Raw genomic sequence first — 13,031 nt, forward strand, 5'->3', positions numbered from 1 at the left:
TGGTAATTTTATTAAAGTGACAAAAGTGAGGGGGACAAGTGACAAATGCCTTAAAACCGCCCCAGTTTGGGCCAGTTTAACAAAGCTGGAGATAAAGCCAAGCTTTGCAGCCTTCATCCAAGACTTGGTTTTACTGTAGAACTCAAACCAGACTTGAACATTTATCCAGGGAGACACTGCATGCCCAAAAACACTTTTATTTCTTTTATTTCTTTAATTTAATTGAAATATTTACAATTTCCAGGAGAATCCAAGCGGGAATTCAGCAGGAGAGAACACAGACCGGCTGTGCAATCAATCAATCAATCAGTCAATCATTGTTAATTACAGTTCTTTTTGCGGAGCAGAAGCAAGGGCTGGGTTCAGATGTTCATAAATAAATTAAAATAAAGTGAGCACACCGAAAAAATGAAATATGAACACAAGGGAATCTCTAAAATAAACAAATATGGACAGGTGGCTGTGCTTGTACCTCAATCCTGGCCACAAACCTCAGGAATTCTGCATGCAGCAAGGATGGATTGAAAATCCAACAACCTCAGCACCCCCCAGCACCCAGAGTGGGTTATACCACTGCAATAATTCCCTTAATATTCGCTTTTTTTGGCACATTTTCATTTAAAAATCAGAATTTTCCAGTTGATCCCAACTTGACGTTTTTATTGCATTAAGCAAGGCTCCTTTTCCAGTTTTTGCCCCGCTGCCAGGGGGTTTTTGGAGGGTTTTTCCCACCTCCAGCTCTTCTCCCTGCAATGTTTTCTATTTGTGGAGAAACCCCTGGGGAACCCCAAATTTCACCTGGGCTGCTGTGCCAGAGTCAGGAAATACAATGGAATAAAATGGGATAGGATGGGATAGGATATGGAAAAGATAAAATCAGAATAGAATAGAATAGAATAGAATAGAATAGAATAGAATAGAATAGAATAGAATAGAATAGAATAGAATAGAATAGAATAGAATAGAATAGAATAAGAGGAAGAATAAAAGTAAGAATAAGAATTAGAATGGAACAGAAAACAAAAATGAATAGAATAGAATAGAATAGAATAGAATAGAATAGAATAGAATAGAATAGAATAGAATAGAATAGAATAGAATAGAATAGAATAGAATAGAATAGAATGATGAATAAAAGGAAGACTAAGAACCAGGATTGGAAAAAAAAATAGAATAGAATAGAATAGAATAGAATAGAATAGAATAGAATAGAATAGAATAGAATAGAATAGAATAGAATAGAATAGAATAGAATAGAATAGAATGATGAATAAAAGGAAGACTAAGAACCAGGATTGAAAAAAAAAAAAGAATAGAATAGAATAGAATAGAATAGAATAGAATAGAATAGAATAGAATAGAATAGAATAGAATAGAATAAGAGGAAGAATAAAAGTAAGAATAAGAATTAGAATGGAACAGAAAACAAAAATGAATAGAATAGAATAGAATAGAATAGAATAGAATAGAATAGAATAGAATAGAATAGAATAGAATAGAATAGAATAGAATGATGAATAAAAGGAAGACTAAGAACCAGGATTGGAAAAAAAAATAATAGAATAGAATAGAATAGAATAGAATAGAATAGAATAGAATAGAATAGAATAGAATAGAATAGAATAGAATAGAATAGAATAGAATGATGAATAAAAGGAAGACTAAGAACCAGGATTGAAAAAAAAAAATAGAATAGAATAGAATAGAATAGAATAGAATAGAATAGAATAGAATAGAATAGAATAGAATAGAATAGAATAGAATAGAATAAGAGGAAGAATAAAAGTAAGAATAAGAATTAGAATGGAACAGAAAACAAAAATGAATAGAATAGAATAGAATAGAATAGAATAGAATAGAATAGAATAGAATAGAATAGAATAGAATAGAATAGAATGATGAATAAAAGGAAGACTAAGAACCAGGATTGGAAAAAAAAAATAGAATAGAATAGAATAGAATAGAATAGAATAGAATAGAATAGAATAGAATAGAATAGAATAGAATAGAATAGAATAGAATAGAATAGAATAGAATAGAATAGAATAGAATAGAATAGAATGATGAATAAAAGGAAGACTAAGAACCAGGATTGAAAAAAAAAAAAGAATAGAATAGAATAGAATAGAATAGAATAGAATAGAATAGAATAGAATAGAATAGAATAGAATAGAATAGAATAAGAGGAAGAATAAAAGTAAGAATAAGAATTAGAATGGAACAGAAAACAAAAATGAATAGAATAGAATAGAATAGAATAGAATAGAATAGAATAGAATAGAATAGAATAGAATAGAATAGAATAGAATGATGAATAAAAGGAAGACTAAGAACCAGGATTGGAAAAAAAAATATAGAATAGAATAGAATAGAATAGAATAGAATAGAATAGAATAGAATAGAATAGAATAGAATAGAATAGAATAGAATAGAATAGAATAGAATAGAATAGAATGATGAATAAAAGGAAGACTAAGAACCAGGATTGAAAAAAAAAAAAAGAATAGAATAGAATAGAATAGAATAGAATAGAATAGAATAGAATAGAATAGAATAGAATAGAATAGAATAGAATAGAATAGAATAGAATAGAATGATGAATAAAAGGAAGACTAAGAACCAGGATTGAAAAAAAAAAAAGAATAGAATAGAATAGAATAGAATAGAATAGAATAGAATAGAATAGAATAGAATAGAATAGAATAGAATAGAATAGAATAGAATAGAATAGAATAGAATAGAATAGAATAGAATAGAATGATGAATAAAAGGAAGACTAAGAACCAGGATTGGAAAAAAAATAGAATAGAATAGAATAGAGGAAGAATAAGAGGAAGAATACGAATACAAACACGAACACGAATAAGTTAAGAAACAAACTAGAATAAGGAAAACCAATAGAATTAGAATAGAATAAGAAAAGAATGAGAGTAAGATCAGGATAAACCATGGGAAGGAACTCTGGGAATTGTGCAGCATGCTCAGGAATACAGGGGCAGTCACACATTGACACTTCCAGGGACACTGGTGGCTGAGCCAGCTCCAGCAGTGCTGCACTTCCAAGTCCTCGTTCCATGCCAGCATCTACAAAATCCCAGTTTTTTCCTCAAAACCCATCAGCTCTGTCATTAATTACCCAGCAATGCTGGCATGGCTGCAGGGAGAGCCAGAGGTGCCCATCCAGGGATGTTCCTCTGCCCACACCTGGGAGCACCTGGATGTAATTCCAAGGGTTTCACCCACGGGATGGCACTTGGAGCCCTGTTCCTGGTGGGGTGCCTTTCCCACCCGTCCCTCCTTCTATCCCAAACCTCCCACAAGCAGCTTCTTGGAAGGAAGGCCCCAAACACAGCCCAGGGGTCCACGGGCACCTCAGCCCTCTGGATTTTGGGGAGGTGCTCCACCTGGAGGTGGAGGTGCTCCTGGAGGTCCTCCAGGTGTTCCTGGACGTGCTCCAGGGCTCATCACAGAGCTCACCCTGCCTTGATCCAGGTGGGCAAAGGAAACCCAAACACAGGGACAGAGGAATCAACCCCAGCATGTCAACATTCATCCAAGGTTTGGGTCACTCTGGAGCCCCCAGAGTGATCTGCAGCTCAGAACAATGTCAAACAGTGCTTTCACCACAAAAAGCAGCGAGGAACGAGGCTTGGGAGCACCCTGCCCTGCCTGGCAGGGAAATCCAGGCCCAGAGGGACTGGGGGAATTGGGGATCTGCTTTTGGGGTGCAGTTCTTCCAACAGAAGAGCCTGCTTGGCACCATGGGTACATTCAGCTTTTTTCATGGTTGGTTGTTTCAGCAACCAGAGAAATCAAACACATCCTGCTGATTTTCATCCACATATAAATCACAAAGATTTTATAAAAATGTTACTAACTGTACCTAAAGTGTGAACTCAAGTCATTTATTTATCACTTTGCCCCAGGCTTAAGAACACAAGTTTCTTTTCTAAACAAAGCCTGATGAAATACAGATTTTTATTTTTCCCCCCTGGTATTTTTCCTGGTGGCTTTGACACAAGGAACAATGCCGCCCACACACACAAAAAAAAAAAAAAGAAACAAACTTGAAAGCAAACTAGAAACCAGCAGTGGATTTAAGGCGAGCAGATTTGATGTGAAAGGTGAACTAAAACACCTCCTTGGAGGAAAAAACCCACATGCAGCAAACAACTTGGGTGAGCAAACCACGACCCACGGCAGGGAAAAAACAAACCCCAAACGCTTCCAACTGCAGTTCAGCTTCCCCTGCACGTTCCCCACTCCGTGTTGTCCCTATTCCCTGGGGAATGCAGGGGCAGGGAGGCCCCTCTGGGTGGTTTTGGGGGTACAGAGTATAAATACAGGAGAGGTCATGCCACGGACGAGATGCAGAGATTGCACACGGTTATTGCATGCGCTGGGACCGGACGCGCCGAGGACGCGGCCCTCGCTCGGAACCCCGCGGGACGCCCCCAGCTCCTGGAGCACCGAGCCCACCCCGGCTCCCCCCGGCTCCCCCGAGCCCACCCCGGCCCCTGGGCGGCCCCGAGCCCCCGGCAGCCCCCGCTGCCCTCCTGGCAGTCCCAGCCGTGTTATGTGAAGCGGTCGGAATTCATTTTGCGCAGTTTGGGCGGGAGGTTCCCCTCCATCCTGCCGCCGCCCCCCGAGAGCTTCTGCAGCTTGGGGGGCAGCTCTGCCACCGACTGGCTCATGGGATCCGACATCATCTTCGTGGTCTTAGAGCCCAGTTTCTCCTCGGAGTTGCCGGGCACCGAGCTGATGCGCTGGAGTTTCATGGGCAGGTCGCCCATGCTGTAGGCCTTCTCCGAGGTGGTGGAGCTCATCCTGAGCAGTTTTTTTGGGAAGTCGTCCCTCCCGGTGATTTTCTGCAGTTTTGAGGGCAGCTTTGTGCCCACCTCGTCGAGCCCATCCAGGCACTCCACGGAGTTGTTCCTCTCCTTGCTGTTGCTGACGGCGGGCGGGATCAGGGGCGAGGACATGAGGAGCATCTCCTCCTGCTCCTTCACGCTGTAGGGCGGGGTGGGCACCTCGAAGGTGGCGTGGAACTGGGAATAATCCACCTTGAAGAACCCCTCCTCCAAGGAGATCACCGGGAAGAAGCGGTGGCCCCAGAGCACCTCGTCCTCCGTGTAGGATGTCCTGGCTTGGCACGTCATCCCTGCAAGGAGAAAGGAGGAAAAGCTTCCAGCAGTCCCAGGAAATTGGGGATGCACAGAAATCCTTCAGCAATTCCATTAAATGGATTTTGTGTGTTTAAATGTATTAAAAAAAAGGATTAGCCTGCCCTCGTTTGGAGGAAATGATGCACCAGGGGAGATTTAGTTGGATATTAGGGAAAATTCCTTCATGGAAAGGGTTGTCCAAGGCAATGGTGGAGTCCCTATCCCTGGAGGGATTTCAAAGCCCTGTGGATGTGGCTCCTTGGGAGGTGGGTCAGTGGCCTGATGGTTGGACTTGATGGCCTTAAAGGTCTTTTCCAACCCTAAGGATTCCATGATTTTAGCATTCTACAGCTGTTAAATTGCCATTCCCAAGGGGGAAAGAGCCAACACCAGCGGAAGGGGCAGAACTGAAGAATTCCCACCTACGTTTACAGACCCTTTCCGAAGGTGCTGCTGCTAAAGGGACATCAGGGCTACCTGAGAACCCTGGGACTGAAGCATCAGGAGCTGTAAGGGCAAATGAGACTTGTCAGATTCTAAAGTATTCCTAAGTCATTCCACATTTTCCTCATACCCATGAATGCACACAAAACCAGCCCCTCATCAGCACACTCCAACACATCAGCAAGTCCTACAAAATACATTTATTCCTCCCCAAAGGCCTCACCAGCAATCTGCTCCCACACCCATCGCTGCCAGGCTGGGATCCAGCTCCAAAAGATTATCAGGGAATAAAATCCATGACTAAGAGGCACAAAACATACTGCCCTTCCTCTTCCTCCCACCACGGAGAAAAGTCCCCTCAAGCATCAGACCTGGCCACCCTGGTGACCCCAGGGAATCAGAGGGAGATGATGCTCATGGATTGCTGGAGGCTTCCAGAAGAAATCCAGCTTTTTTTCATCATCATCATTATTATTATTATTATTTTTAACTACTCTCCGTAGAAATCTGCAAATAGATTTACGTTGCCATTTGCTCCTCACACAGCCAAGTGGAAATGTGACATTTGGATTTCAGGAAGCTCCATCCACCTCTGCAAACACATCCCCTGCCTGGCTCACCAGGAGCCAGGAGAAAAGGAAGGGAACTTGGGAAGGCACAGGAAAAACAACAGTGGGGCTGCAGCGGGGGGGAGTGGGATGGAATGTGACACACAGCCAGGAAAATTCCAGTTTATCCCACCTCATGCTGCTGCTGATGGAATCAGTGCTGGTCTTGCTGCTGATCACAAGACAAAACCGTTCCCCACTTTATCTCTTGGGAGGAAAATATGAATCCAGGGGTTTTAGCACTGGATGCTGCTCCCACTGCCATGGAGGCCTCACATCTGCAGGAGCACAGCCAGAGCCACCCCACAGCCTCACCCAGGACACATTTTGTACTTCCCAGTGAATTTTAACCCAGAGCCCAGGTGCTCCTGTCTATGAAGTGGAGTGGAAGCAATCCTGTTCCTAAAGGGCTTAGGAAAAACCTGCAGTTCTGAGAGAAATGGCAATTTGAGTGAGTTCCTCTTCCAGCTGTGCCCCTTGCTCTGCAGCTGCTCAGCAGCAGCTTCATCAGCACATCCCAGAACTTCCCCTCCTGAGCCTCAGCCCTGACTGGGACCTCCTCAGGGACTGAATGTGGGATTCCACATCTGTATCACTATCCACACCTGTATCCAAATCCACATTTGTATCCCCATCCACATCTGTATCCAAATCCACATCCCTTTCTGCATCTCCAGACCCATCTGCATTCCCATTCCCATCCCAGTTCCCATTCACACCTATTTCCATATCCACATCTACATTCCCATCCCTGCCAGCATTCCCATCCCATCCCCATCCTCATCCCCTTCTGTATCCACATCTCCAGACACAGATCCATCCACACTCACATTCCCATCCCATTCAAATTCCCATCTCAATCTGCATCCACACCCCTATCAACATCTGCATCCCCATCCCCTTCTGTGTCAGCATCAGCATCCACATTCCCACCCCTTCTGCACCCACATCTCCAGACCCAGATCCACCTGCATTCCCTTTCCCATTCCCACCCAAATTCCCATTCAAATTCCAATCCAAATCCCCATCCTCATCTGCACCAGCATTCCCATGCCCTGTCCCATGTGCATCCCCATTCCCATCCCAGGCAATCCCATGGCAATGTCCCAGGGGCTATTTCCACCTCCTGCCCCATGGTCCTGCCTCTCCCAGCAGGCTTTCCAAGGAGGAATTCTGTACCCACTATTACCATGGAAAAATGATCAGCAGAATCTCAGGAAAATCAGCCACAGATTCTGTCTCATTCCCACATCAGCTCACTGGAGGGGAAAATATCTACAGGAATATAATTTGTCTTTCAGATCCATTTATCTCCTTCCCAACATACCCAAGGGCACAAATTATTTAAGAGCCTCTCAGGGTGAAGAGCAGCAGCCAATATTCCCAATGTCCTTGGGAATACGTGTCAGCCAGCAGACAGTGCTGAGAGGTGCTACCATGGCCAGGACAAGAAATCAATTCCCAGCTTTTCTTCCAGCCCTGCTGCATTTTCCAGCTTTTCCTTTGTGTTCTGTTCTCTCAGCAACGCCTCAGCCCCAGCTCTGAGCTCTCACTGTTGTTCTGCTGTTCCACACTTGTATTCCAGCAACAACAGAACCCCACAATGCTTTGGGTGGGAAGGGATTTTAAAAACAAAACCATCCCATCCCTGCCATGGCAGAGACACCTCCACCATCCCAGGGTGCTCCAAGCCCCATCCAGCCTGGCCTTGGGCACTGCCAGGGATCCAGGGGCAGCCCCAGCTGCTCTGGCAATCTCAGCCCAGCCAGGAATTCCCAGTTCCCAGTGTCCCACCCATCCCTGCCCTCTGGCACTGGGAGCCATTCCCTGGCTCCTGTCCCTCCAGCCCTTGTCCCCAGTCCCTCTCCAGCTCTCCTGGAGCCCCTTCAGGCCCTGCCAGGGGCTCTGAGCTCTGCCTGGAGCCTTCCTTGCTCCAGGGGAACACTCCCAGCTCTCCCAGAGCAGAGGGGCTCCATCCAACCCCAAATCCATGAACATTTCCATGTTTTCCCACAGACAGAGCAGGATCAGTTGTGCGCTCCCCACCTCTGCCAGCCCTTCTGATAACCACTCCAGGATTATTTTCCATGAATTTTCCTCATGGATGTCCCTCCCTCCTGGTTCCCAGTGTTCCATTCCTGCTGTTGGCATGGAAAGGTTTTCATTTTTTGAGCTTTTTCCCCTCAGGAGTTTCCCCTCAGCAGAACCCACGGCGTGCACTGCTCTGAGGCCTGCACCCCAACCACAGGCCTGCTCCCATCTCCCCAAGTTCTCCCCAGGATTAATATCCATTTGCAGGATAAATTCCCAGCTCCAGCTTGGGAGTTGCCTGCAGTGGAATTATTTATTATGGAATTAAGCAGTGTTTGTCAAAGGAAAAGCCTTTGGAGCATTTTGTTCCCTGCTCCCAGCTCAGCCCCCCTCACTGAGGGCTCTGGGAACCAGCAAAGCTCTGCCTGCACACAAATCCCACCTGAGCAAGTGTAACAATTCCAGCAGAAATACCCCAAAATATCCAATAAATCCCTTCTCCATCTCTTCAAAACCAGGGAGTGCTTTTTGTGCATGTGGGGAACCCAGAGGAGCTGTGGCTGCCCCATCCCTAAAAGTGTCCAAGGCCACTTGGAGCAGCCTGGGATGGTGGAAGGTGTCCCAACCATCCAATTAAGGATCCTCCTTAATTTCCCTTCCAATCCAAGCCATTCCACGACTCTGTGACTCGCTGTCAGCCCAGCTCATTGCTGCTTTCCCAGATTAATGAGGGGGCAGATGGAGGCCAAAAAAAAAAAAAAAGCCGTAAATAAATGCTTTGACTAATTCCACCCTCTAATAATCCTCCAATTACTTCCAAATTTCCAAAGGGCCCAGATGGAGCTGGCTGTTTTCTAGAGCTCATCATAAATTGCCTTGAAAAGAATCCCAGCCCTGTTATTTATCCCATTTGATCCCCGAGCTTGGCCGCTGCCTGGGAAATCACGGATCATTAATCAGCTTTTAACAGCTTCCCCCTGGCCTGGGAGAGGCCTCAGAAAGAGTTCTGGCACCCAGAGGTTCCCTGGCTCTTTCTCTCTCCAAAGGAACGCCAGAAATGTCACCTTCAGCCATTGGAATGCAGTTAGCTGAACACAGGGACACACGGGTGTCCTTCCCAATGGGGAAAAGTTCATCCTTATCAGTGGAAAGGGGGAATTAAATTGGGAATTACAGCGACTCACAGCATGGGGTACCAACGGCCACAAAAAGGGCATCTCTATGTCCTAGCACTGGGAGGAAAAGGCACCCCCAGCAGGAATTCCTGGCCAAAAGGCACAAATATTCTTCTTTTTGTCAGGTTTTTACCTTTTTCCTTAGGAAGAGCTGCTGCCCTGCAGGTTAAAACCCCCAGAGCTGAGCCAGGGGCTCCTCCATGTGCACTCTGGGTGGATGATCTGCCTTAAACCTGCAGCTCACCTGTAAAACCTCCAAAATACCAGTGAAAAATTATTCATGCAGCAAAGTCTGATGAATTTCTGATAACTGAGCTAATTCAGAACTGCAATTTAAGGCCCCTGAAGGGAAGAGTAAAGCCTGATTGGGAGTTGATATAGAGACATACAACACTTGCCCTTTGCTCTTGCAGGGCTGAGGGAGGATTTGCTGCTGCAGGGAAAAGGATTCCCACAGCAACCTCTCCTCTTCCAGGAGGGCAGGGGAATGATGGAATCTTGGGATGGTCTGGGTCAGAGGGGAAATCAAGGATCAGAAATCAGGATTCATCCCACCCCTCCCATGGCAGGGACACCATCCCAGGCTGCTCCAAGCCTCATCCAGCCTGGCCTGGGATGATCCCAGGGATGCAGGGTCCCAAACACAGGGACAGCAGCTGGTTCATCCCATTTAGCTAAGGAAAACTGATAAATGGGATAACTGATAAACAGGATATCCTGATGTTCACATCTGCAACGGTGACAGATTGTTACCATGATATTTTCTGAAAAACCTTCCTTGCCCAGGATTTTTCTCCTGAGAAGCTGAGAAGCCTCAGAAAATAAATGAAGAAACATAAACAAGAATTACCTGGTTGCTTTGGAACGTGGTCTGGAGGTTGCTTACCAACAGGTGGATCTTTGATTGGTTCCATGTGAATTGTTCTTAATTAATGACCAGTCCCAGTCCAGCTGTGTCAGGACCCTGGTTAGTCACGAGTTTTTATTTTTCATTCCTTTCTAGCTTTCTGAGGTGCCCTTTCTCTTTCTTTACTATAGTTTTAGTATAGGAATAGAATAGAATAGAATAGAATAGAATAGAATAGAATAGAATAGAATAGAATAGAATAGAATAGAATAGAATAGAATAGAATAGAATAGAATAGAATAGAATAGAATAATAAATCAGCCTTCTGAGAACATGGAGTCAAATTCTCATCTCTCACCTCATCCTGGGGACCCTCTCACAACACAACAGATGGCTGAGATCTGCAATCAGCCAGAAAATGGGGACACCAACGGGGCTCAGCCCCCAAAACCAGGGGGGTTTCAGCTCCCAGGCTCTCCCTGTCCCCCTGTATTCTCCATGGCAGTTCAGCTGGCAGACTGGGAAGTGCACAGCCCGTTGGGAGGGCTCCTGAGCAGCACAGACAGCGTGGGGCTGCAGCCCCAGCACCTCCAGCTCCCTGGGAACAGCAGCAGCAGCAGCAGCAGCAGCTATTTCTGGCACTCACATTTCCCCAGCCCCGGCACAAGGCTGGTCCCTGATTACAGTGATGATGGCTTGGAGTGCTCCAGAATGTTCTGGCAGTCGTGGCCAGGGAGCTGGGAATGTTCCCTGGAGAAGGGAAGGCTCCAGGCAGAGCTCAGAGCCCCTGGCAGGGCCTGAAGGGGCTCCAGGAGAGCTGAGAGGGACTGGGGACAAGGGATGGAGGGACAGGAGCCAGGGAATGGCTCCCAGTGCCAGAGGGCAGGGATGGGTGGGACATTGGGAATTGCTCAGCATCCTCCCTGAAATGATGCTGAGCCAATTTTTTCATAAAAACACACTTTGGTTAAAGAGAAAAAAAACACAGCATTTCCTGAAATGGAAGGCACAAAATGCGTCCTAAAGGTACCAACCACAAAAATCCTTCATGAATCCATGAAAATACCACGGAATCCCAGGATTATCTGGGTGGGAAGATGATTAAAGACAATTAATTGCAACCCATGGGCAGGGACACCTTCCATTATCCCAAGCCCTGTCCAGCCTGGCCTTGGGCACTTCCAGGGATCCAGGGGCAGCCCTGGCTGCTCTGGGAATTTGAATCCTTGGGAATTCCAGCACACACAGATTTAACACACAAAGTCTGTATGCAAAAGGGAGCCAAGATGATCCTGAACATCCCTTCCAACCCAAACCATTCCACCACCCCATGCTCCCGTGGCTCCAGACCACACTCCCGTCAGTCAGACATGATTTATCCCAAACACTTTATTTCTCCTCACCCTGGGGAGCAATCCAGGCTCCTGCCCTGCTCCTGAGTTCAGCCACGCTGTTTATCTCCATTCCATAAATACCTCCTGCGTTATTCCCACTGTCCTCATGGAGCATTCCTGACATTTAAACACAGCCATGACGCCAAAGGTATGCTCCTTATCAGCCAGGCCACTTCCAGGGGCACTTTTTAGTCCTCACCCCCCCAGATTTCCCTGGCACCCTCAGCAGCTCATCCTGGTGTTTGCCAGCACCATCCTTAGCCCAAATCACAGCAGGTTTCCAAAATCCCATGGAAGCAAAGCACGTCCTGCTGCTGCTCCCACATCCAGGGATGCAACATGCTGCTGGCAGGTCGGGAACCTCCTTTTTTGGTACCAATAAAAGAGGGGAAAATTAAGATTTGGCAGCCTCCAGGGCTGCCCTTCTAGGCCTGGGACAGGGCTGTCCATGCCTTTGGAAAAGCAGAGGCAGGAGCAGTTATCTGGATCAGACATTCCCTGCAATAACACGCATTCCACGCCATAATTAATCCTGGCTGAGAAATCTGCCCTGCTATTTTTAGCCTCTCCTGATTATATTTTGTTTTTAATCCCAACCCCAGGCTGCGCTCCCGCTCCCCGCGGCCGGGATGCGTCAGGGCCCAGCCCAGCCCCTGCAGCTCCTGCCTGGGAGCAGGCTGCGTTCCCAGAGCCATCTGCCACCCTCCCAGGCCTGCAGCGCTGCCTCCCACCCGCCTGGGATTGACTCAGCAGCGCCAGCAGGGCAGCACTTCCCTGCCTGCCCCACGCAGCTCCTGCTGGGAGCAAGGGATGGCAATGGGATGGGAATGGATCCCCTGTTCTTGGGTGGGGATGGTCCCAGGCATGGGGAACATTCCCATGGATATTCCCAGCTGGGGACATGGATAAAAGCTGGAATTGCCCATCCGTGCCCTGGAAAAATGCAGTGCGTGCTCTCCAGAGCTCCCGCCAGCCCCAAGTATTCCCAGATTTTTCCTGACAGCATGGGAACATTCCTTATGCTGAACAGAGAATTCCAGACCGGTTTGGGTTGGAACAGAAATTAAGGATCATCCCATTCCAACCCCTGCCATGGGCAAGGAACACCTTCCACTGTCCCAGGCAGCTCCAAGCCCCATCCAACCTGGCCTGGGACAATTCCAGGGATCCAGGGACAGTCACAGCTGCTCTGGGAAGCTGGGCCAGGAAAAAACTCCTTCATGGAAAGGGCTGTCCATCCCTGGAGGAATTCCAAAGCCCTGTGGATGTGGGGACATGGGGCAGTGGTGGCCTGGGCAGACTGGGAATGGTTGGACTCCATGGTCTCACAGGGATTTTCCTAAAAAAACCAAAAAAACTGGTTCTGC

The 13,031-nt window shown here is 46.6% G+C and overlaps 1 protein-coding gene across 3 annotated transcripts in view; it reads right to left on the reverse strand.

Moving 5' to 3' along the window:
* Positions 1–4,518: 4,518 nt before the first annotated feature.
* KCNJ3 (potassium inwardly rectifying channel subfamily J member 3) overlaps positions 4,519–13,031 on the reverse strand; it is a 28,576-nt gene continuing 20,063 nt past the window's right edge. Inside the window, exon 3 of one of the 3 annotated variants that reach the window (XM_063161484.1) lies at positions 4,519–5,161. In XM_063161484.1, coding sequence (XP_063017554.1) covers positions 4,575–5,161 — 587 coding nt within the window. In that variant the 3' untranslated portion in view covers positions 4,519–4,574. The remainder of the gene's footprint in view (positions 5,162–13,031) is intronic. The other 2 variants (XM_063161487.1, XR_010028520.1) reach the window with 2 other exon arrangements.

Source organism: Melospiza melodia, chromosome 8 (assembly GCF_035770615.1).
Source record: "Melospiza melodia melodia isolate bMelMel2 chromosome 8, bMelMel2.pri, whole genome shotgun sequence".
NCBI lineage: Eukaryota > Metazoa > Chordata > Aves > Passeriformes > Passerellidae > Melospiza > Melospiza melodia.